This window comes from Notothenia rossii, assembly GCF_949606895.1.
Source record: "Notothenia rossii genome assembly, chromosome: 5".
In the NCBI taxonomy this organism is placed as follows: Eukaryota; Metazoa; Chordata; class Actinopteri; order Perciformes; family Nototheniidae; genus Notothenia; species Notothenia rossii.
In genome coordinates, this window is record NC_136903.1 from 3,277,385 (window position 1) to 3,304,834 (window position 27,450).

At 40.3% G+C, this 27,450-nt stretch overlaps 1 protein-coding gene across 1 annotated transcript in view; it reads left to right on the forward strand.

The window, feature by feature from the left end:
• Nucleotides 1-1,711: 1,711 nt before the first annotated feature.
• Nucleotides 1,712-27,450, forward strand: part of LOC307041248 (calcium-dependent secretion activator 2-like) — a 182,756-nt gene continuing 157,017 nt past the window's right edge. Inside the window, exon 1 of the mRNA XM_079684557.1 lies at nucleotides 1,712-2,553. Coding sequence (XP_079540683.1) covers nucleotides 2,218-2,553 — 336 coding nt within the window. The 5' untranslated portion in view covers nucleotides 1,712-2,217. The remainder of the gene's footprint in view (nucleotides 2,554-27,450) is intronic.

Consider the following 27,450-nt stretch of genomic DNA (forward strand, 5'->3'; position numbering starts at 1 on the left):
TTTTTACTGTGAGGTGTACATCTTTAAATGTTTTTGTGTTCCAGCTCGAACACATGTTGCTTCCCTTTCAGCTCAAAGATCGTCTATTTGAGAGGAGGTATTACTCTGCAGGGGAAAAAACGTCTCCCTACTAACCTGCTGTCAGACAAAATGCAGTGGAGTAAAAAGAACCATCTCTGTTTCAGAATAAGGTTAATTGCCAAGAAAGTTTACATTCAAAGGGAATCTGCTTCACTGTATATGTGTTGAATACAATACAAACACTGTCATATAGAAACATATTAAAACACTATCACTAAATAGGAAAGTAAGAATTACTAAGTAAAATATGTGCAGTAAGTCAGAAGTGAAATTGTAAGGGGTGTGCAATTCATTTGGTGTCTGATAAAATTCAAATACTTCTGTCTCTCGTTTGCTTCCATAGCATATCAATGTGGCGATTGTGATGACGTTATTAGATACACATTTTACTGTATTCTCCTTTAGTGTCTCCCCTACAGCACATTAGCCTGTATGCCCATGATAAATGGCCTTAGCTAAACCTTGAGCTAACTTATCCATTAGCTAGTAGCCTACCTTAGTTAACTATATTTGTTTTTGTCAACTCGAGGCACTGGCAGTTTAGTAATTTGTTCATCAATCAATCAATCAATCAATCAATCAATGTTTATTTATATAGCCCAATATCACAAAAAAATATTTTAATTTAGCATTCAATCAATATATTTTTGGAAAGGGAAACTGTGCGCAAACAGCAGTACTGATATTTATTCATTTATAAAAATAAAAAAAGGGGGAAAAGGGCACTTTCTCTGGAGGAAGAAAAAGGGCAGGGGCTCAAGCCCACTTTGATGTCTATGTGTGCACGTGCCTGCTAACATCTAGAATAGTATTGCATAAACTAGCATAACGATGAAGAACAAAAATACATACTTTATTAATCCCACAAGGGAAAATTCAGTTATACGATGTTAGTAAATAATACACAATCAAAAACATACACCTGCATCTTTACAGTTATGTGTCAGAGCTAAGAGGCTGCCATGTGTTTGCCACCTGGAAGTAGTTCAGGATCCGCCTTTCTTTCGGCACGGACAGGGACTCCAACCAGGGACTCCAACCAGGGACTCCAACCAGGGACTGAGCTGCTGCTGCCCCTAATACAATTGAAGAAGTAAGTCCTTTTATCATCACTTGTTTGTTTGCAACATAACATATAAACAAAAGACTCTGCAGCTACAGATAGCAGATCTTTACTGTAACACAACTTCTTTAAATAGTTGAAATATAACATCTTCTTTTGTAAAATCTTGATCAGAACAGTAACTAAACTCGAAATAGGAAATATGGCGTGATAAAAAGCAATATAATTGTCTCTGAAAGTAGTAAAGTAAAAGTCTAAAGTAGCAAAGTAAAGTATTTTTCCTCAGTATATGGGACTCAAATATGTATGTACTTAAATATAATATATACATACATATTTGTATGTATATATATGTTCATTTAATTCATTTCTTATTTTAACAGTTATTTACCTGCATATATATTTAATTGTATTAATCTTGTACTGTCCTGTTTTTCAATCTCACTCTGTTAATTCTTAAACTCCTGAATTTCCCTACGGGGATTAATAAAGGTCAATCTTATTTTATAATTTGCTATCTTATCTGAAATACATAGTGTAGCCTATAGCACAGAATGAGTGAGTTGAGTGACTTCAATTTCAGAACTCTGAGAAAAAAATCCAGAATCAGAGTTTAGTTTTTCACATTCCAACATTTTTTTTCTCATGTGGCCCTAATCCTCTTCCGTACAATGTCTTATACTAACCTATTAACTGTTTGCACAAGAGGTTTTTTTTATAAACCCCGACAGAGTGATCCCTCTCGCTGTGTTTCTCCTCTCTCTGTAGCTACAGGTTGCTCACCTGTGTCTGAAGGAGCGCTCACTGTCAAAGCGCGCTCACAGCAGCGGTTACGCGCAGCCATTCCAACACATCACATTCCCGGCGGTGCGTCGGAACGAAGTGCACGCGACGACAACCCCGATGAATATTAACCGTTAAAAACCGTTTGGCAACTAACCAACGTCCACGCGTCCAACACTAACGGCTGAACAGAAGAACCGTTGGTGTGAAAAGTGCAGCTGTTAGCGCCACGTCGACTAAAACAAACAAACTCTGACAGGTGTTTCTCTTTTTTCTCGGAGTTCCCCACCATGCTGGACCCGTCCTCCAGCGAAGACACGGGCGGGGAGTCCGACCCAGAAGTTGTGCAGGAGGCTCCCAGGAAACAGGCTCCTTCTTCGGGGGGGAAACGCGGAAACAACCGGAGAAACCCCCCCGCACCTGGAGCTGCTGTCCCCGGGAAAGGTGCTCCGAAAGACTGCAACGATAAAGGTGAAGAGGAGGAGGAGAGGAAGGAGAGGGAGAAGATCCAGAAGGAGGAAGAGGAGAGGAAGACTAAAGTGCAGATTTATGTGTTTGTCCTCCGGTGCATTGCCTACCCCTTCAACGCCAAGCAGCCCACAGACATGGCCCGGCGGCAGCAGAAGGTGAGAGAAACACCTGTTGTCTGCTTTCAAGAGACCAACAATATATTTAATTTGAAATAAACAGCATGTCATCTCTATATTGGACAAACATGTCCTAATGCTTCAGGATTCCTATGCGCAATGTACAATATTTAGGGTCGAAGCTCCATTAGAAAATAGTCAATTTAAAGCATATTCTCCCACCTGACACAATATTTCCAACAAACAACTACACTTTTAATATTTTTACAATCATATGCACCTACTTATCAATTCGGCATATATTACATCCACCATGAATTGTTTAATTTGAACAAAATAGCTCCTTTTCTCTTTGATTCTCCTGTTGCTTCCACGCTGTTTCCGTATCACAACAATCCTTTGAGAGTGACCACCACCATTGTGAACCAGCTGTTAAATTGGATATATCCTAAAAAACCCGCTATGTTTTTGTTGAAATTAATGCCGAATTGAACAATCTACTGGACTTGTTGAATGTAATGTGTTTCTATAGTTGTGCTGTGTATATCTTTTTGGTTCGGGTCATGTCTACCTTAAATTGAGTGAAATCCGAAAGGAATCTGGCATAGTGGTGAAGAGTTATGTGGGAATCAGGGGTATCTAGGTTGTTAAACCAATACTTTATGCAGTTCTTTTTTAATTGCCTTGAAAAATAACATTGTAATGAACCCACCACCCTTCAACATTACACATTAAACAATGCTATCGATCTACAGCTTCCATCCCATTGGGTAAAACCCCTCATCAGCCTTAGAACGGACTTCTTAAAGTCTGCTTTGTTTGTGCTTACCTTATAATCCATTCTACACACCTTTTGTAAATGCAAACAAAATCACCTTAAAACTGACAGCAATATCTCCTTAAAAGTCCTCTTAACCTTTAAGTTGCTTCCTTTGGTTTCATGTAACTGTTTGTTAAAATCTCTGCACACTACACATAGGTAGAGCTGCTTCAAAAAGCTTTATTTTAAAGGCACACATGTTCAGTTATTTATTTATTTCCGGATGCATTGAATCCCCATCCTTGGCTGCACTTCATTCAAGGACCGTCAGCTGATTAAGCGAAACCCCCTCCCCCCGGGGTTTCTTCATGTTATATTCAGATGAATGCATCTTTTTGCGGTGCTGGAGGGCATCCTGGACCTGCGAGTTCTCACTCAATAAAACAAGCACGGGATGCCAGTTCTGACTCCATGTTCCCACTGGGGAGCCTGGTAATGAGCGTCTCGTGGTGTTTGATTTCAATAAGCAGAGACGAGGTGTTTCCATCCAGAGAGTGATGAATCTGCTCCGACAGAAGGCAGACGTGGGAGTTTATTTGTGCAAGTTCAGAATATTAAACCCATGTCACATTAATAAGACAGAAACTTGAGATCCAACACGAGGGAATCTGAGAGCATTTCCTCAGTGGTGCTGGAAGTCCTGCTTCTCCCGGCGCTGATTCATAAATAAACAGAGTGTGAAGTCTTTAGGAAAACGCGGCGATCGATTTGTTGTCTCGCAGAGGAAGTGGATTTCCTCGTGTTAATAGTACTCCCCTGGTGCGAGGTGAGAGGCGTGTCTGTGTGTTGCTGGTTTGAATCCCTGGACTCCTGCCCAGCTCTGGATCTCTGCAGGACGGAAGAATCCATAAAACTCTCTGCAGGCAGGGGGGGGGGTTTATCGGCAGAGGAGCAAGTCATCCAAGTGAAGTCAGACAGGAAGCAGATCTGAGAACAGCCATTGTTTTGTTTTTTATCAGGATGTCCTCACAACAATGGTCTACTGTTTGGCTTACACCAGCACTTCCTGCTGTGCTTCACCATTTTCATGTAAATCTTTTGTTTAGTCGATTGACGTTAATCTCCAACAATTTCACGTAATCCCTCTTTATCTTTTGTATCTAACATTCTGTACCTTCTCCTCCACTATACCTTTGTTTCACTTTCACCATTTCTTATTGCACTATATATTACTTCCTTACTTCTTTTGCCTTACGTTGATTGTACTTAGCACTGTTTGAGAAGCATGGCACTTCAGATTTTCATTGACAACCACTAAGATGTAGCTACTGTTCAGAGGACAGTAAAACCTTGGAAGCATGTGATTCTTCCTGATGTACTGTAATGTCAAGAAACTCAGTATTCAACCTCTTAAATGTGGATATTTCCTGCTTTTATCTCTGTTTTCATATCAAATCAAAGTCGATATCTTTAGGCTTTGGACGGACAAAACTTGACATTTTAAGATGTCACCTTGGATTTATAGAAACTGGGATGGACTTTAATTTCCTGACAATATTAGACTAACATCGAACCGATTTATATATAGAATAATCAGCACAATAGTCATAATGAAAGTAGTCATTAGTTGGGGCCCTACAGTGCCTTTTTTTTTTTTTAAAGGTCCCCTATCACAGGGGTTCCCAACCTTTTTTCCCCAAGAGCCCCCCCAAATAACTCCTGTTGGAAGTTGCACACACACACACACACACACACACACACACACACACACACACACACGGGGGGGGGGGGCAGCGGTAATTAAAGTTTCAAAGTCTCAAAAATGCTACATATACTGTCACCAACTGGATGAATGTGAAGTATTTTGTTAAAGGAGGATGAAAGCGTAATTAAGTATTAGCTATTGGAGTGACTTTGATGGTTATTGGACTCAGGATTCATTCATTTGGATTCCCGCTGTATGAAGAAATTAAAGGACGGCAGAAGTGGAAACAATTCACAAAGGGATTGAACTGTTTGAAACACATGCTCAAAGTAAGCCGGATTTTGCCGATGTGTTTATGTGGATTCAAAAGTCGTAAAAAATCTACAAAATGGAGGAGACCGATCTGATCGGAGCAACTGGGACAAATAATCCAACTGAAACCGGCATGGACAATGACTATGTTTTTAAAAATGTGCTTATCCAGACAAGCCTGGTTTGGACACTTTACGGGCAGAAGAAATATTTCTATTAAAGAAAGAATTGTACATTTCTTTCTTTTTATGCCTTTAATACTAACTTGAATTTGTATTACGATTAATTAATCAATTATTTTTTTATATTTTATTGTAATGTAGAAACAAGGCTTTTAGTGACAATCATGTATTGCCTTACAATTATATGTAAAAAAAAAAAAAATGGGAAAAAAAAAGTCTAAATATGATATTTGGCCTCAAATCATCTGAGGCCTGGCGCCCCCCTGCGACCCCAGGTTGGGAACCACTGCCCTATCATACTGTTTTTCATGAATATATCACAGGTCGCAGATATATACAGCCCCTGTCTCTGTTTGGCTCCAAACACCAAACGGATCATTGCAGCATTACCCATAATCCCCTCTGTTTCAGCGCTGTTTCCAAAGTGCTGATTCTCTGTCTGTTACTTTAGATGAAAATAAGGAGCCCCTCCCCACGCCCCTCTGAGAGACATTTGGTTAAAAATAACTCATCATCATCAGCTTTATTTAAAGAGACTCTTGGTGCATTATTAAAAGACATACAACACTCAAATATAAATGAAAAAAGGCAGTTATAGCAATGTTTCCACAGAGGTGACTGGTATCGTACAGCACTGAGACACGGATTTGAAAGCAGCATAATGACAGAGTTATGAGAAACATTTAATCGACAGATGAATTTGTTCATCAGATTTCTCAAGAGAGCATGGAACGTGTTGACTCGTGCATTACAAAACATTTCACTTGCACTGCACCACCTTGGTTTTCTAAGCAGTATACGCTAGGGCTGCTCGATTATGGCAAAAATCTAAATCTCGATTATTTGGGTCAATAATTGATATCACGATTATTAAAAACGATTATCCATTTACTTTGAAAACATCCATTTATTGGAGAAAAACTATTTGAACAGTATGTTTTTAACAGTTGATTACCCTGAACTTTAAGTATAATTAACTGAAAAAACAATTAAAAAAAAATCTAGTAAAAAATAATGATAATACAAAAATAATCGTTTATTTCGATTACGTGGTTTTCGTAATCGTTGCAAGCCATAATCGTAATTGCGATTTTAAAATACGACTAATTGAGCAGCCCTAGTATACGCAAACAATCATGATAAGCAACCTGGAGCTTCTTGAGGCTCGCCTTCTTAAACTTGACCCACAAGGGGGCAGTATACAGAGGAGTACAATAAGCTCTAAAGAGGTTCACCTAAACCTTATCTGAACACCAAGAGAATTTTCTAGCCAACATGTTAGCTTGTGTATATAAGACGCTGTCTATACATGTCATCATCATCATCATCAGCCATTTCATCTGTAATGATGTGTCCTAGATACTTAGTTTCAACCAAAACCAAGGTTCTTATCCCCTTTTGCTCCGCAGATCATTACAGCGCTCTTCTTAGCATTGTATTTAACATCACATTTCAATCAATGGAGCTCTAGGAGGAGATTCAGGTGATAAGGGGGGGGGGTTACCTTGGTTGCTGATTGGCTAGTGGTTACACAAGACAAAACATCGTTATGACATCATAAAGTGGCCAAAATCTGATCAGCTCATTTTCAGACAGGTTTTTATAGAAATGGATCAAAAAGAGAGAGAATCTTTGTTCCTGAAACTTTCAGAGTGTCTTTCCACAGAGGGGACACATGTTGATGGAGAAGAGACATGAAGAAGAGGGGACACATGTTGATGGAGAAGAGACATGAAGAAGAGGGGACACATGTTGATGTAGAAGAGACATGGAGAAGACGGGACACATGTTGATGTAGAAGAGACATGAAGAAGAGAGGACACATGTTGATGTAGAAGAGACATGGAGAAGAGGGGACACATGTTGATGTAGAAGAGACATGGAGAAGAGAGGACACATGTTGATGTAGAAGAGACATGAAGAAGAGGGGACACATGTTGATGTAGAAGAGACATGAAGAAGAGAGGACACATGTTGATGTAGAAGAGACATGAAGAAGAGGGGACACATGTTGATGTAGAAGAGACATGGAGAAGAGGGGACACATGTTGATGTAGAAGAGACATGGAGAAGAGAGGACACATGTTGATGTAGAAGAGACATGAAGAAGAGGGGACACATGTTGATGTAGAAGAGACATGAAGAAGAGAGGACACATGTTGATGTAGAAGAGACATGAAGAAGAGGGGACACATGTTGATGAAGAAGAGACATGGAGAAGAGGGGACACATGTTGATGTAGAAGAGACATGAAGAAGAGGATTTTGCATAATGGGTGACCTTTTCATTTAGAAACCTGAAGTGTTGACGATGACGTCCACTGTTACGTAACGTTATAGAGTTAATCCATATACTCAGGAGTGTACAAATCAGGTCTTTTGGACCCGGATCCCGTTCAAACTCCACTAAAACTAAGTGTTATTTTCCATTGCACGCTCAAACTGACATAGAATGACTTTCTCTGCTCGTTTGACAAGCTGCTGCTGTTCTACGTTGATGCTTTAAAGCTAATTGGAAGCTATATTGATCAGTTAGCTGAAACCTGCAGTACCAACCAAATGCATCACCAACTGTTAAGGCTGCACGATTTGAAAAAACAAACAAATTGCGATTATTCTGACAGATATTTCAATTGTGATTTGCCTTATTAGAATGACCCTGAGTGAAACATCATTCACATCTTCATCTAGGAATACATTCAAAGGATCATGGTGCCATAAGAAGTCTTTAGAACACTGTCAACGGGCCGGGACTTGTACTACACAGTATTTCATTCAGATGTTTGGCCTTTACCACATATTGGTGCGATTTGGATAATTTCGCTAACATTTGGATTGATTGCAACCCTTTTGTGCAGAAAAAAGATTTAGTGTTGTGCTGGAGCGTAGAGCGATGCTGGAAATGTTTCCCTTCCCTCCTGTCTGAAGTGATTGAAGACTAATAATAGTTCTGACGGAAAACGTTTCCTCCGTCTTGATCCCGTCAGTTCCTGCTGGCCGCCGTGCCTCTGGAGGCGGAGGTAATGATGCAGCCGGTGCTTAGCGGCGGCCCACGCTCAGACTCCATGATGCTCTCACCCCCCAGCACACACTTTAATGATGACATGGGTGTTGTTACTTGCGGAAAAAACACATCAATGCTCTATACATGACTGCATGTGGGGGGAAAGGACAAATATGCTACGATGACTTTGTTTCTTGTAATCTTTTTGAATCAACTTTAGAAATCACATGTCCTGTTGAGGTGAATTCACATTTTCCTTTACTTTGAAATAACCATAACAGTTTCAACTCATAGTTCCATTTATAACTCATCTAAATTGTTCAATTAAAAGTTGACGAAAGCCACTATGAAAACACTTCTAGTTGCAACCACCAGGTAAAGTGTGTTGCGAATGTAACCGGTTAGAAGTCAAAGTGGCGATGAGGTCTTGAAATTTATGGAGAGGGTCTTAAAAAAGGTCTTAAAAGGTGTTACATTTGACTTCAGGAGCATTTAGCACTAGTCCATATTGCGAATTGTGAACTCCTACAAGTCTCATTAAAATCTGGCCAATAGTTTTTCTTAATCTTTCTGAAAAACAAACAAAGCACCCAAATTCCCCAACTGAAAACCAACATCCGTAGCAAACGTAATATTTATTAAATCTATCTATTGAAGTAAAATGATCTGCACTGCTCTCGAGTTTCCATCACTTTGATGTATGCTTTGCCAACTGTGAAAGCCATGTGGCCAAAGGTTTATTATTTATTGATTACTTTCCTTTTCAGTCAAATCCATTTTCTTCCCGGTTTACATGTTGAAACATTAACAGCTTGTCTGCGGTTTGTGTAACACCGATATGAACCAGACTGACCGTAAACCCTGACACCTTTTGGGAGGAAGTTTAGTGGAGAAGCTGGAGCAGAGAAACCAGCCGTGCAACATCTGCTCTTTCCTTGTTCACACAGTGAGAACGTTCAGCGTGAGTTTAACAGGTCTTGTTTGCTCTTTGTGAAGCAGCCACTTATAAGTGTCAGACCAAAAGAGCTCTTTATAGTCTCTAATGCTACATTATTGAAAGTCTGAGTTGTTGAAGTTCAAGGAAGTGAATGATTCTCTCTCAAAGGGCTTTTGATTGATGTTTTGTGAATGTATTGATTAAACGTGGTGAGAATCAGACGAGAGGAAGGAAGGAAGCGGTCCAGGTTTCACCCCAAGGCCGTCTAGTTAACACGAAGGATGTTTATTTCCCAGAGAGCCTCTCCGGTTCATCCCTAATTCTGATAAATAATTAACATTTCAAGTTGAATCAGCAGACTGCCTCCATAACACTGACTGGTGCATGACTCAGAATAAACCATATGATGAGAGCAGGGGCCGATAGTAAACTTGTTCTCCTTGTTCTCTTTCCCTTGTTATTTTAAATGGCACAAAGGTATCCCAGTTCAAATTCCTTTATAACCACACAAGGGTTTGTTTTGAGACACGCAACATGTTGGAACGTTTGAATCCTAGGCCTTCACTTAGTGGACACATGTTGATTCTCAATCTGAGGATCTTGATTAAAGCCCTGTATACAATTATTTCCCTGAGTTTCAGTGCCTTCTTTCAATATTTGTTCCAATGATAAGAGAGATTATAACTGTATGCAACTGTCTTGAGACAAAGCGCTGCATCCAGGATCTTTGTTATTAGAGCAATCTGCCATCTTTGTATATCCGCTCCAAGCGTTTAGCTGAAGACGCCTCATCTTTTTGGGAAAAGTGCTAGTGACGCTGTCTATCTTTCCTGATGTTAATGTCAGACAGACACTATATTAAAAAAAAAAAAAGACAGAAAAGCTGATTTGTTGGAGTAGATCGGCCTGATGGACCCTGAATGTTTTACTGGTCAGTGTTGAAATTGTATAACCTACCATACGCTGATCATCGGATCCAAATATGGTCATTTCCTTTGTATCAGCAACCAATCGTGAAAGCACAAAGGGGTCTTAAACCAAAAAACTAAATTTCATTGGCTGGTGTCAATTTCTGAGAACGTGATTCGTTCAGATGCGTCACGTGGTGTGCTAAAACACTTACTGTTTTAGCTTTTCGCTGGAAATGTAAATCTCAAAATGGCAAAAGAACAGCGAAATAAACGTTCACATAGAAGACGACAACAATTGTCAGTTGCACGAAGCAAGGTTATACAAAAAACAAATGACCCTGTCTATGAAATACCTTCACGGAGTGCGTCGAGGCGCAAGCTGTCATCCAGAGAACAGGAGGGTTGAGCTAGCGCCACACTGCAATCTTTAAAGGTCGTTTTCTCAAAACGAGTTTTTTCTCATATTCTGAGTGAGAAATGTCCACTTCAGCAGCCCTTACATTCACCAAACCTTCCAGTTATATTCCTATCAACATTATGAAGGCTTTTACAGAAGGGTTTGTTCATATATCATTCATAGCCTGAATTATATCAGTACATTTTATACCTAAAAACATGGCAAATGGATATTTTAGGGATGTTGACAGTATTATCTGATTTATGGAGTGATAAAAAGAGATATCCAAATCCCTTCAGTAAAAACTTTAGATTCTAATATGACTACAAAATGAAATAAGAATTTTGAACCTGGCTTTATCCAAAGTTCAGATTTCGGTTCCTGAAATGTATTTAATGAGAGTATGGCTCATTTGCATATTTAAACATGCTATTTCAAAAAACAATTGTCTTAATGTAAGGAACTACCTGGAGAAATGTCTTGCTGATATCTTTAAGTTAAACAAATGACCTTATTCGCCTTTGTAGCAAAAGGGACATGCTAGTGCGTCAACCAATGGAGAGTTAGTGTGCACGTTGGGATGAGGCTCCTTTCTTTTCTTTACTTTGAGGACTGAGCACATGCCGTTGCTTGTGGCCGCCATGAGAGAAAGCGCTGCAATCAGCTTCTTCTTCAGATGTTTTTTTGCGGTTGCCCGAGAGCTGCAGTTGAAAATATCTCAAGTTTGCAGAAAAGTGCTGGTGACTTCGCTGGAGAGAGAAGCACTGGGGGCGCTTTCTTCTTGATGAAACGCTGGCATGAGAGCTTTCTCCAGCACTCCTCTGCCAGAGAAAGATGCCCTCAGATCTTTACCCCCAGAATCCTGAGCACAGTCTGGTTGATGTGTGGCTGCAGGAGGCCGAGCAGCGCAGCAGGGCAGCAGCCTGAAGCTATGGAGGGTTAACCACCTCTCTGCCTCTCAGCTCTGAGACTTCTGAACTCTTCCTGCTCACAGTCTGTCATTTCAGTTCATTTGAATGGAAGGAGGGAAACCTTTCTGCTGTGTTACTGCCTCGCATATCTCAGCAGAATATTCACGGAGGCTTTTCAAATGTAAAATGTAGTAAAGGTGGAAGCTGGATACAGAGTCCATTGTGACGTAATGAAAATGAGAGAATATTCTATCTGTTTCCTGACATTGAGAGGAAACTGCCACCTGTTGTTTCCTCGCCTCCTCCAGTCTTCCCTCGGTGTTTCTGTTTTTGTCTCGTTTCCAAGCGCCTGGCAAACGGAGCAGGGAAACTGCAGAAACCCCTCCTGATGGAGTCCCACGCATCCCTCCACCCTCCTGCACACATCTAATCCCCTGGCAGCTGTTTATTACACAAACAAGATAAACGCCATCGCTGTAGGAAGCCTCTTCAGCTGCATGGAGGCTCCTTTCGGTTTGTTTTCTGCGGGCGCGATTTTTGGCCACAAATCAGCTGGAGGCGACTTCCGTCCTCCTTTGTCATCCCTCCTTCTCTGTCAGTTACCCTGAGCTCTTTAAGGGTTATGCAACTCCTCCTCCTCCTCCTCCTCCTCCTCCTCCTCCTCCTCCTCCTCCTCCTCCTCTCTAAAGTGAAAGGATGTCTCAGCAGGACTCAGATCAGGGAGCTCCATGAAGAGCGTCAGACAGCGAGGCCCCGGGGCCAAAGACGGTCCTGACTCAAAGTCTCAGCAGTCAGCAGAACATTACAGTACCATGAGAGCAACACTTCTTCCACAAGCAGTACTGTAGCACGGCTGCAGGATGCATGTGTGTGAGAATACACACTCAGTTTGCTGAGAAATAAACCAACAGACGCACATCAGTTTCTTCACCTAATGAGATAATGGAACAACCCTCAATACGTTAAAAGATTGACTTTGTGCTGTTTCTACTAGGGCTGTCAATGTGATTCACCTTGAAACCTTATCGCTTTAAATATAAATTATGCTTTTTTAAAAACACATTACCACGTTTGACTCCAACTTCATCTGGTCATTTCAGCACAGATTTCTTTTTCCATGAAGTGTATTGCAGTGAAAATGCATAGAAAGTTGAGGAATCGGCATAAACTCTGTGCATTGCACTGACTACAGATCACTGGACGTCGGGAAGCAGACGTAACTACCTCGCTGTAACGGAACAACTGAACTCATTGGCTTCAGGTGGGGTGAAGCCTGAGGAAAGGCATTTTGCTGAACCATGCCCCAGTAGTGGGAGACCGTGGACAGGGTCTCCACTGTAGGAACAGATAGTGCTTGTAGTATGATAGCAGCAGAGATAATATGCCCTGTGTCGCACACATTATACGGAGGGCAACCACAGTACGAACACTACCATTTGAGCATATATCCTATCGCACACATTATACGGAGGGCAACCACAGTACGAACACTACCATTTGAGCATATATCCTATTGCACACATTATACGGAGGGCAACCACAGTACGAACACTACCATTTGAGCATATATTCTGTGTCACACACATTATACGGAGGGCAACCACAGTACGAACACTACCATTTGAGCATATATTCTGTGTCGCACACATTATACGGAGGGCAATCACAGTACGAACACTACCATTTGAGCATATATTCTGTGTCGCACACATTATACGGAGGACAACCACAGTACGAACACTACCATTTGAGCATATATTCTGTGTCGCACACATTATACGGAGGGCAACCACAGTACGAACACTACCATTTGAGCATATATTCTGTGTCGCACACATTATACGGAGGGCAACCACAGTACGAACACTACCATTTGAGCATATATTCTGTGTCGCACACATTATACGGAGGGCAATCACAGTACGAACACTACCATTTGAGCATATATCCTTTGTCGCACACATTATACGGAGGGCAATCACAGTACGAACACTACCATTTGAGCATATATCCTATCTCACACATTATACGGAGGGCAATCACAGTACGAACACTATCATTTGAGCATATATCCTGTGTCGCACACATTATACGGAGGGCAACCACAGTACAAACACTACCATTTGAGCATATATCCTATCGCACACATTATACGGAGGGCAATCACAGTACGAACACTATCATTTGAGCATATATCCTGTGTTGCACACATTATACGGAGGGCAACCACAGTACAAACACTACCATTTGAGCATATATCCTATCGCACACATTATACGGAGGGCAACCACAGTACGAACACTACCATTTGAGCATATATTCTGTGTCGCACACATTATACGGAGGGCAACCACAGTACGAACACTACCATTTGAGCATATATTCTGTGTCGCACACATTATACGGAGGGCAATCACAGTACGAACACTACCATTTGAGCATATATCCTATCGCACACATTATACGGAGGCCAACCACAGTACGAACACTACCATTTGAGCATATATCCTGTGTCGCACACATTATACGGAGGGCAATCACAGCGGCTCTCCATGACGCCTGCTTTGTCGATGCTTTGGCTAAGAGTCGGAAAATTGTCGGGCTTCATAATAAAAAAAATACAGTTAAAATAAAGTGAAATAAACCTCAGATTTCTCTTACCAGTTACTTCCTCAAAGACATCTACTGAACACACCTAAGAAGGCTCAAAATAACTTTCAGTGTAATAAAGTACCACTGACTACACAGCGGATGCACCTCCTGTCGTAAAAGTGTGTACTTGTGTCTACCTGGGAAGATGGAGGAAACGGTTTGCAGACGAGATGAGGAGGTGAAGGAGAGACCAGAATTGTCTTTAGTCCTAGGTTCATTAATTTTCGAATGACATATTTGGTATTTTAATCAGAATTTAATTTATGCCGTTGCTGCTGTTAATGTACACATTCCTTCAGAGGAAAAGGAAAAGGAGAACAAGATTAAAAAAGCAAGAGGTAATTTGCATGTACCAGTTAGTGGATCTGTCACTCATGATTTTACACATGCATCTAAACGTAGTCCTTATAATTGCTGTTCAGCACAGCGGCTCGTGGGCGTAACGGTCTCAGAAACTCTTTGTTTTTCTGCTGTGCCGCTGCAAAGAACTCATACAAATTGCAGCACCTTTTATTCTCCTTACCCACGTGGTCTGAGTCCAGAAACAACAGTGTGTTCTGAAGTTCAGTTTATTTTCTGCTGCAGGTTTGAAGCCCCTCTGAACACTTTCATACTGCTAATGGACTTCTTTGTGCGACTGTTCTGTTCTTAGATCAGAACAGTGGCTTTATGAAGACTGATGTCATTGAGTCCTTATTCAGTCAAATGCTCCATAAAGAACTGTTTTAATCAAATGTGTTTAGTTCAACCTTGGAACTTTCCTTGTTAATGCAACAACATTGTCTTTTTAAAACTTTTTGGATGACGAATACCGGTACTTTTTTTATTCTCTGGTCTGGAACTTCTCCCAATTTGTCCACCCACAGAAGCGAGTCCATAACGCAGCCCATATCCTCCTGACTGGAAAACCCTCTTGCTCTTCCTTCCTCACCTACACAAAGCTCTAAGCTGAATAAAAAGAATGACACAGATCAGAGGCAGCGTGCTGAACAGCAGACTGATGACACATCACTGTTCGAGGAGGTGAGGGGGAGTTCGGATAAAAATACACACCTGTACCGCCAAATATTTGCAGAACAGGGTAAACTCAACATTTTAATCTGTTTTGTACTCACAATTATTCTCTTCTTTTACTTCAGGGAGATTGAGTTCTTATTTGTTTTGTGAGAACATTAAACTCTTTGACTCATTTTGAGAGCACAAAACAGTTAGATTATTAGTCCTATGCTGTGGGTTTGGAGGTAGAGGGTTCCTATATTTATCTGAGGATCGATGGTTCAATCCCCAGGCCCTGCAGTCATCAGTGTCCTTTGGAAAGATACTTAACCCCAAATTGCTCCCAATGGCCAACTGTGTGCCAGTGCTTATATGTAGAAGCACTTTGAGGGGTCTCAAGATACGACCCATTTTTACCGAAAACAAAACACAAGTCTCACAAGAAACGTCTAAATGAGCCCTGAGCAAAAAAATGCTAATGCACTTAGCACAGAACTCTAGGTAAAAAAAAACACTCATTACTTTTCGTAACTGCACATACAAGATATCAGATTAAAGCTGAGATTCCACAGATTCTATAGGTATTGATGTCATCACTGAGCGATCAGAACGCGCGACAGGGGAAGCAAACACAGACATCACAACACGTAGCTTTACTGAGCATTCACGGGAGAGCGTCTCACCTCAGCTGTTATTCTGATCAAAAGTCGTCTTCAATGGCGTCAAAACGATAAAAACGCTGCTGAAGGTTAATCCAATGTGTCTGTCACTTTGAAAGGATTTCTGATAATCCATCATTCCATTTTTATGTCAAAACCGGTGATTTCATATTAGCTGCTAATGAAAGCCACCAGAGTGTATCGCAGCTTCCGGTTCGGGGGGATTCTGGCTGTGCATCACTCATTCACCAATGGGTAATGTTTAGATGGATTTTAGGAACTTCCCCTCCATTCTATTGGCTCTAACGGTTCAAAAGATGTGTCCATCATCAAAATCGAACAAGGGGGGCCAGATATGGAAAATCCACCCAAATGACCCCAGAAGTGGTTTTTTTTTTCTAAATCTCTCTAAAAAGGTCAAACTTCACTTGTTTTGCATCAATCTTGATACAGGGTACTTATTGTATGTTATAGTTTGGATTCCTAAAGCTTTTAGTCTACCATCCCATCATTCAAGGGTAGTTTTCACTATAAGTAAAACATTTTTTGTTGGACAGAAACTATAATTTACATTTTTTTGTTGTTCAATCTGAATTGACTTTAAAATAAAAAAAATCTATATTGATTTTGACTTTTCTACATCCAACTCACAGGTTCATCATTGCTTTGAGAAAAAAGATAATTAATTTACCCCTTTTTAGAAGTGAAGTTCTGGTCATTTGTTATGGGAATGTCATTTTCGAGCCTGAGACCTGGAAAACAGGCTCAGGGCTTAACCCAAGACATGACATCTTTTTTTGGTGTTGGAAAATGTAATTGGATCGAGAGTGTGACCTGCATCTCCCACAATCTCAGAAGTGACATTTCACAGTGAATAGAACCGAAAACATTTTCTTTCCACAGAAAGTTATTTTGATCTACTTCTCAATTCACTTCCAGAAGCAGTTATATGCAGATATGGGATTTCTTTACTCCTTTATGTGAAACTGGGATAGGAAACATGACTCACTCATCTTTGTCTTTGAGTCATTCTTTTGAACCCACAGACTTTAAAGCATCTGGTATTTATACTGTATCATAAGAAGAGGACAAGTTTATTTAGGATAATGCTGCTGGCCTGTGAACAATGTGACAGATTTAGCAGTGAATGAAGGCTTAGTCTAAATATAAACAGTTGAAGACATCTCTATTTGCACACTGCATTCATTCAGGGTTGTAATTGTGGTCCTTCAGGCAGCGGGTGCATGCATTTTCATGTGGTGACAGTGAAACATGCATCAAAATACAAATAAATCATACTTGTAAATTAGCATCGCAGTTGGTCCTTTGGCAAAAGCCAATGGGATATTTGAATATTGCGGAAATTAAGCGCTGTGGCAAACAAACGTTTATGATACTTACACGTTAGGTTCAGCGGGATAATCTCCACATATTAGCACCACTTTATGATTTCAAGAGTAAATGCAATCTCCAGAAGTAAAACGCTAATGTTAACCACCGCTAAGCTAAAGGAGACTAATGTTGGGCTATAAAGGAACTACAGCAAGGTCACATGACTTCTCGTCACCACCGCTAAGCTAAAGGAGGCTAATGTTGGGCTATAAAGGAACTACAGGAAGGTCGCATGACTTCACGTCACAACCGCTAAGCTAAATGAGGCTAATGTTAAGCTATAAAGGAACTACAGGAAGGTCACATGACTTCACGTCACCACCGCTAAGCTAAATGAGGCTAATGTTGGGCTATAAAGGAACTACAGGAAGGTCACATGACTTCACGTCACCACCGCTAAGCTAAAGGAGGCTAATGTTGGGCTATAAAGGAACTACAGCACGGTCACATGACTTCACGTCACCACCGCTAAGCTAAAGGAGGCTAATGTTGGGCTATAAAGGAACTGCAGCAAGGTCACATGACTTCAAGTCACCACCGCTAAGCTAAAGGAGGCTAATGTTGGGCGTGATATTTAGTCGTTTCATTTAGACACTTCTGCTTGTATTAACCACAGACCTTATTTATTTATTTATTCAAAAACATATTCAGAAAGCTATTGACTTCGAGATAAGAGAACCGGGTGTGCTAAAATGCTGACTCATTTCTGGGGTTTTAGGACTAATTCCTGCACCACTATCACATTTTAAAGGTTACGTAGGGTTAATTCCCCGCAGCCTCAAACACTCAGACAGCCTCCGTCCTCTGGAGCCTGATGACATTTATATATATTTACGAGTCTTCATGGAGAAATAGGTATTGACAGGCTGAGCGGCTCGCTGTGTGGCAGCCTGCTTTACACTGGCTGCTTCTGGAGCCTAATGACGTCCCTCGAGGCGTCTCCGCTCGTTTGTTGAGGCGACGTCCTGCAAACGCTCCTGAGACGTTCCTCCACGTTCTTGTTCAGTAACGTGCACATTCTGATAAGAGGTTGCAGTTTGTGGGAGGACTCCCTCGGGACTCTCGCACAGGTGTGCCGTCGTCTTTATGCAAACAGCTGTCACTAAGATTTGTTTGTTCTCTTTGTTGTGATGCTTCCTTTGGGGACCCCTGTAGATGTTCTGATACTGAGTAATTGAGCTGTTGAGTTTCAAAAAAGAAAAGCAATCCCACGCTGAATGTCATGTACTCGTTTTTCATCGTTCCACCTACACCTAACTCTGTTTTGGCAGCAGCTGATTCAAGATCCAGAGGCTGCTTCTCTCTGGAACAACATTGTATTCTCTCAAAGCTAAACTTGGGATTTCAATGGGTGTAATCCACTCTTTAAGACGGAAAGAAAAGACATAGGTGTTAAGCAAATCCTCTCTGGCAGCAGATCATACTGTATCTTGGCAGCAGACTCTGTTTGCTGTAGCGTCATCATGCTTTCAGTCCTCCATCAAAGGAGCTTTTCATTATTCAGTCCAACAAGTAGTTCGCTCCGAAGATGAATCTGCCTCTTTCCCAGACTGATAAGATGCACTGCCAATAACCTGATTCAAGACAAGTTGCAGGCAATAAATCCACGAGTTCAAGGCCAAAATAAAACTGTCATTCAACAACATGGCAAGAGTACTGTACATTACCAAGCTGTTAGCAGCCTTGGCGGGATGAATAATGGAGAGAAAGCTCAAGGGTAAATACAAGTATAAAGTTGAACCTGAAGGTGGTTTCAGGCAGAAAAGACAGCAAGTGTAAGTCTCTGCAAACAAGGAGTCAATGAAAAGACAGGTAGACATGGATTAACCTGTAACCCTACTTTTCAGGTCTCAGGCTCGAAAATGACATTCCCAGAACAAATGACCATATCTTCCCTTCTAAAAGGGTTAAATTCATAATCTTTTTTCTCAAAGTAATGACAAACCTTTGAGTTGGATGTAGAAGATTCAGAATCAATATGGATGTTTTTTATTTTAAAGTAAATTCAGATTGAACATAGTAAAACAAATTTAATTATATTGTCCGTCCAAAAATAAAACATAACTTATAGTGAAACCCACCCTTGAATGATGGGATAGTAGACTAAAAGCTTTAGGAATCCGTACTATAACATATAACAAGTACCCTGTATCAAGATTGATGCAAAACAAGTGAAATTTGACCTCTTTAGAGAGGTTTAGAAAAAAAACCCACTTCTGCGGTCATTTGGGTGGATTTTCCATATCTCTGGAACCCATTGGTTGATTTTGATGATTGACACCTCTTTTTAACCTCTGGAGCCAATAGAATTGAGGGGAAGTTCCTAAAATCCATCTAAACATTACCATTGGTGAATGAGTGATGCGCAGCCAGCATGCCCAAAACCGGAAGCTGGGTTACAGCTCTCTATATGAAAACTCAGTTTATTGACATAAATATTATGATGGATTATCAGTAATCTTTTCAAAGTGACAGACATAGGATTAACCTTCAGCAGCGTTTGTATGCATTTTAATGCCATTGAACTAGGGCTGCACGCTTTTGGGAAAAAATCTAATTGCGATTTTTCTGACAAATATTGCGATTGCGATTCGAATTACGATATTTGTTTTTAAGCGACCCAACGGAAGTAATGTAAGTTTATTGTAAAATGCGGCCATAACTCCGGCTAGGAAGGTCGTATCAACGTGCTCCCGTCTCTAGCACCCCCGCAGCCCGAGCTACGAGTGAAAGAACTAAACTTACATGAAACTTCCGTTGGGTTGCTTTATAGTCAGCTTCAGTTTAAGATTCACCCTGTGATAGAAACATGTGATGGAGCATTACTAACCTGACTCAGACGGTTTGTTTCACCAAACCATCTAGGAGAGCTCCATTGGAAGCCATTTGGAAAGGGCAGGCACTTTCAAAAATACTTGGCAGGTGATTGGATCAATCTGTCTATCACCTTCTATCATGGGCCACTTCTGATTGGTTAACAATGGCTGGTACATGTGGAGCACAGCACTTCTGATTGGTGTGGATGACTGACACACAAGAAGATAATTGCATTATTTCAAATCGCGATTTCGATTTAAAATCGATTAATCGTTCAGCCCTACATTGAACACAACTTTTGATCAGAAAACAGCAAAGGTAAGACGTATTTGCCGTTTTGGCCCTGCAAAGTGAAGTTGTGTGTTGTCTTTGCTGGCTTTCGCTGCCCTGAGTTCTGGTCGCACAGTGATGATACTTATACCATTGGAATCTGTGGAATCATATGATATCTAGTTTGTGCACGACGACTGAAAACTCATCTCTTTAGACTCCACTTCGAGCGATATAATTACTAACAAAGCACTTATATACTAATAAAGGACTGGCTATCTAAAGCCAGTTGAGTAGCACTTGAAATGTTTGGCTCTATGAAACCTGATGTACTTATATGATTCTGTTTTCTTCAAGGTTGTATCTTCCTGGTCGAATGCACTTATTGTAAGTTGCTTTGGATAAAAGCCTCAGCTAAATGCAATGTAATGAAACGTAATGTAATGTGCAGATTGCATGAAGTATAAAATATCTCTACCGTGGGTTCTGTGCTAATTGCTTGAGCATTTTTTTCGCTGAGTGCTAATTCAGAAGCTTGGTATTACCCTTGTGTTTCATTTAGCTAAAAATGTTTAATATTGTCTGAATGCTGAGTTTCTTCCCGTTAAGTGGGTATGACACATTAATAGGTTGTTAAATGTTAAGAAGCCCTGAGGCACAGTTTTTTGAATATTGTTGTGTCCGGTGGGGGCATCGAGCTTAACAAGTGAACCCCGAGGCGGTGCTAACAGAGTCTCTATGAGCTGACATTTATTTTTCAACTTTAGCAGAAAAATTTGATGTTTTATAAAAAAACTAAAAGAGATGAGAACATTAAGAAATGTAAACAAAATAGCAGAATGTACCTATAATCAAAGTCAGAAACACTTTACACATTTGTAAATGTATTACAAATGTGCACACGCAGCTCGGATTAAAAAGAAACCTTTTCGACCTTGCCTCGTGCTTTGATTTGGATGGTGGTGCACATGTGGACTGAAAATATGAATACCTTTGCAAGATACTGAAATACTAAATCCCACGAGTACTCATTTCCACGTTTCCCCCAAAAACTGACTGTATTTCTATTCAGATTTTGGAGCTGCTGATGTAAAATGCACATAGCATGCAGACATAAACCTTTCTCTTCTCTACTAATTCTCTTGGAGAGTCATTATACTTTTCCGTGGAGCGTGAGGGCGTTCTGCATCAGCTCAGTGTGATTCTCTTCACCCTTTTTATTTTTATGTCTTTTACAGGAAGCTTCTCGTTCATGTCGAGTGTAAAACTGGAGCTCCAGCAGTGCTGCAGCAATTCTTTTAATCGATTTTTCACTTTAATGTCACGTTATCAGCGGCGATCGATCAACCCCCAAATGAGCTCGATGTAACTCCAAACAAAACACGTTGTTCTTTACTAAATGTTTCCATCGTACGTCTCGTATTCGTAGAAACGCTCCATTATAATCAGTCATTTCAGCCGATGATTTGTATTATTAATGAGCCCTGTATGTGTCTATTGTTCCTTTGTATTCTCATGAACAGTTAATTGAGAGGAGGTAAAGCTCAAAGGCTCTGCAGATCTCGCTCTGTGAAATTGAAAATGACACCTTTTGTGTTAGCAATCAGTTTTCTTTTCACAGACAAAACCCTTCAGAGCTCCTGATTGAATTTCTCCCTCTGAGCCGACGCACCGACCTGATCAAACCTTTGAATTGCCTCGCTGTGTGTCAGTCACCACACATTATGCCCACCATCTGCAGCTTTAACCTTCAATCTCACGCTGAGTTCGGTTGTTATCCGTCTATTAGCGCTCCACTACTTGGAATATATGACTAATTGTGATTATTGGTTCAGATATTGGTGGGAGATCATTTTTGCATCATTGTTGTCATTATAAATACTTTTGTGGAAAATATTCCAACTACATATTTGTGAATTTCGTTTTTTATAAAAAAAAAATGTAGGCAAACATAAAATAATTGAATGTTCGACGACCTATTACTTAGTAGCATTTGATGTATTCGGGTATAGCGGAAGGAGTTTTTTCTATTTTCATTTTTGATAGTAATTATTCATGTTTACATAAATAGTCCTACAATGCAAAGTGTTCATTAAATCTAGATGTAGGAGAGCAAAAACCAAGCCTCCATTGGACCTCTTTGTTTACTAACGGAACATAGTGACATCACTCTGTAACACTCACACTTCTATTGGCTAGCGCTCCAACACATTACACGTTATAGGCTAAGGGGGCGGGACATCTCCAAGCGGTTGACCAATCACAACAGAGCCAGAGACGACTCTTTTAAAGTAGAGGCACCACATACTGATATACACCTGAACATCAGCAGGAGAGGACTCTTTAAAGTAGAGACACTACATACTGATATACACCTGAACATCAGCAGGAGAGGACTCTTTAAAGTAGAGACACTACATACTGATATACACCTGAACATCAGCAGGAGAGGACTCTTTAAAGTAGAGACACTACATACTGATATACACCTGAACATCAGCAGGAGAGGACTCTTTAAAGTAGAGACACTACATAATGATATACACCTGAACATCAGCAGGAGAGTACTCTTTAAAGTAGAGACACTACATACTGATATACACCTGAACATCAGCAGGAGAGGACTCTTTAAAGTAGAGACACTACATAATGATATACACCTGAACATCAGCAGGAGAGTACTCTTTAAAGTAGAGACACTACATACTGATATACACCTGAACATCAGCAGGAGAGGACTCTTTAAAGTAGAGACACTACATACTGATATACACCTGAACATCAGCAGGAGAAGACTCTTTAAAGCAGAGACACTACATACTGATATACACCTGACCATCAGCAGGAGAGGACTCTTTAAAGTAGAGACACTACATACTGATATACACCTGACCATCAGCAGGAGAGGACTCTTTAAAGTAGAGACACTACATACTGATATACACCTGAACATCAGCAGGAGAGGACTCTTTAAAGTAGAGACACTATACTGATATACACCTGAACATCAGCAGGAGAGGACTCTTTAAAGTAGAGACACTACATACTGATATACACCTGAACATCAGCAGGAGAGGACTCTTTAAAGTAGAGACACTACATACTGATATACACCTGAACATCAGCAGGAGAGGACTCTTTAAAGTAGAGACACTACATACTGATATACACCTGAACATCAGCAGGAGAGGACTCTTTAAAGTAGAGACACTACATACTGATATGCACCTGAACATCAGCAGGAGAGGACTCTTTAAAGTAGAGACACTACATACTGATATACACCTGAACATCAGCAGGAGAGGACTCTTTAAAGTAGAGACACTACATACTGATATACACCTGAACATCAGCAGGAGAGGAATCTTTAAAGTAGAGACACTACATACTGATATACACCTGAACATCAGCAGGAGAGGACTCTTTAAAGTAGAGACACTACATACTGATATACACCTGAACATAAGCAGGAGAGGATTCTTTAAAGTAGAGACACTACATACTGATATACACCTGGACATCAGCAGGAGAGGACTCTTTAAAGTAGAGACAATACATACTGATATACACCTGAACATCAGCAGGAGAGGACTCTTTAAAGTAGAGACACTACATACTGATATACACCTGAACATCAGCAGGAGAGGACTCTTTAAAGTAGAGACACTACATACTGATATACACCTGAACATCAGCAGGAGAGGACTCTTTAAAGTAGAGACACTACATACTGATATGCACCTGAACATCAGCAGGAGAGGACTCTTTAAAGTAGAGACACCACATACTGATATACACCTGAACATCAGCAGGAGAGGACTTCTTTATTATTACTAATGCCATTCCCATCAAGCTGTGTTTTATGTTCTCCTTTCTTCAGTTTATTTCTAAGCAAATCAATCTGCAAAGACTTGCTTCAGAAAAAAAGTGTCATTCTATTTAGTCAGCTTTTCTTTCCACATCTTTATTTCTCTGCGTTGTGCAGTTAACAGCTTTTGAAAGCATCTTGTTGTTGTGTTCAAGGACGCTCTGACATCAGACAATTCACAGTTTGCTCTTTCACAGAGACCTTTTGATGAAGCAAATTAAAAACACATTCACGTTCCCCTTCACACTTTGCTGACATTAAGCAGCCGAACGTCGATGCAGCTGCTCGTGTTGCTTTCTCCTGTTGCAGTGTCCGTGTCTGTTTTTCTTCAAATACGTTTCATTCTCCTCACCTGCTGTGGATCGTCTGAGATTTTGATGTCTAATATTTGATATACAGAGTCATGAAAAAACCCTTTTTAAAGTGTGTAAAGGAAGCTCATTTGTGTCCTGAGGTGCTGAACACAGTTTTCTTTGAACAGTGTTGGTTTCAGTGGCTGATCTCTGCAGCATGGTTTGACTCTTTGATCCCCCCCACCCAGCAAATATAATGATCCCCCGCGGTAACAGGGGATATTTCACATGCTTTCCATGCAGAGAGTTGTACTCCGTCCATACTGATGAAGGAAACCTGCTTCAGTGTCATTCTCTTTACACATATACTGAACTCTGTTTATTTAGCACACCATAATAATCTCCAAAACTCATTTGGTTCTCATAATCAGAATCAAAATACTTTATTTATCCTGGAGGGAAATAGGTTTTTGTGACATTCGCTCCATTTTAGAAAAAGTGAATACAAAATATGAATTAAAAAGAAATACAAAATAATATTTACAAAAAGAATAAAAAACAATAGAATAAAATAATTAAAAAAGATGTGTATATATTGATATGAACACAAGAATAAATAAATAATAAAATACATGGTTATTCGGCTTGTTCAGTTAATCTGTAAGGCTGTGACATCACACTATTGATTCACCTGGACACTTGGGTCTGGCGCTGATCTTACAATCCCCTGCAGCTCAGAAAACATCACCATACAAATCTGTACAGGAAACCTCTTTCTATTATGTTTATCTTGAAAAATATATTTTTAAAGAAACATTAGGTGTACAGGAACAAATACAAATGTAACATAAACAATTGTCCCTTCACATATTCAGCAGACATGTCAAAATATGAAGTATTCCTTTATTGCTTTTTCATTGTTCTTCGCTGTGTTTTTGAGCCTTGCACAGAACCAGGTGAGCTTTGTTCCCCTGCTTCCAGCATGTTGGCTAAACTAAGCTAATCTCCGTACTTACCAAAACACTCCGTCTGTACTGAAACCACTGACAGCTGCTCGTTTCCTTCATGTGTCATCAGAAGGAGAACAGAGAGGACGTGAGAGTAAGACGGTTGTCTCTCAGGTTTGTCACGGCTGCTTCTCCCCCACAGCGCCTCTGCTTTACGCTGATAAAGACAACACACACACATACTGTACACACACTCAGTCCTTCACACTCCTCAACAAAGAACTGGAAGAAGCAGCTTCCCGCATTGGCGTAGTTTTCATGAACAACTTTTATGGTTCCAGATTTTCCCCTTTTTTATATTCCCCTCTTTCTGCCAGTTGTTGCCCTTGTGTTGTTTTTTTGAGGGGAAGCTTACCTGAAACCTATGATTTTTATTCTGACTATTCTGTGCTTACACTTCTTCCGTAAAAGGGTCCTCTGGGATGTTTCTTACCTATTTATAATTAAGTTAATTATTAAGGAGTAGGTGACCAGTTATTCATATTGTGAGATTCGCATAGCTAGGTACCAAATCCGATCTTAGCGCTCTGTTGGTCCCGTCATTTCCTCCGTTTTTTGTATTAAAAGAACATTGTTATAAATTGTTTGTTATAGCGCCGTTATATACCTACGGTTTAATAGCAAAACAAACATTTGTTTTCATTTACTTACTACATAGGCTACAGTTGCCAAAAGAATATTGAATAATACCAATGTGTGAAATCCGCTTGTTTTTTCTCTTAGTCGATCGTGAATGTTTAAAAATACCTTCTCTACATGCTGGATTAAGGATATTAACTTTCTTGCATTATGTCATAACAATATATTAATATATACAATAATATATATTCATACCTTTCTCATTTGTTTGAAGGAAAGGTAGACAAGCGTTTGAAACTCAGAAATAGCTGTGAATTGTAGTTCCTCTGTGCATAGAAAGAAATAATGTTAATAGAAACACGTCTTCCTGTCTCTTCTGACATGCCTATCATTACTGTCCTTGTCCTTGAGCAGGAAGTCACAGACTGTCATTATGTTGCTGACAAATGCATTCATCAAATTGCTATTGTCTGTGCAAAAACCATAAAGAAATCCCATCTTCAGAGCGCCTCTCTGATCCCCTCTCAGTGTGCGGCCATTCGCTGTCATTTCCTTCTTCTCCTCTGATAGCTGCTCTCACTTTCCCATCACACTTGTATTCTAGTTGAATCAATGTCACTGAGCCAGAGTTACATCAGGAATCACATCCTATGAACAGTTCTATCCAGACTGCAGGAAAGAAAGGAGATCAACTCAATCTGGCAATAGATGGATTCACTTGTGTTGTATAAGTATTTTCCAGATGTTTTGTATTACTTTACTTTCTGCATGTCAAAATGGACTTCTCATGTTGTAATATGTGTGAGGAAAGTGACAGACCTAAGAACCCTCTTTGAATGTGCATTTCAGCTTTAATAGCTTAGCTTGCTGGTATAGATACAAACAAAAGACAACTCTATAGTTAGCTACGTTAAGTTACCTTTTGAGTCTTGTTAGCGTACAGTACAGTTGTGAAGCTCGAGCCCTCTGTGTCTTTATGAACGGTGTTAGGGAATAGTTTGCTTAGGTATTCAACCTTTGACACAGTTCATCGTTTTCTCCTCTCACTGTCTCTTTTCCCATGGCATAGGTCTACGGCCTATCTCTCTTAAAGGGGACCTATCATGCAAAATGCACCTTTGTACGTCTTTGATACATGAACACGTGTCCCCGGTGTTCCAGGGAACTCACCAAGTGTCAGTAAACACAACCCTCTCTATTTTCCTCCATACCCAAATCTCTTAAAGAGGGGCTGCAACGGATCTGAAAGAAACGGATCCAGATTTCAACACTTTTCTACGTCACA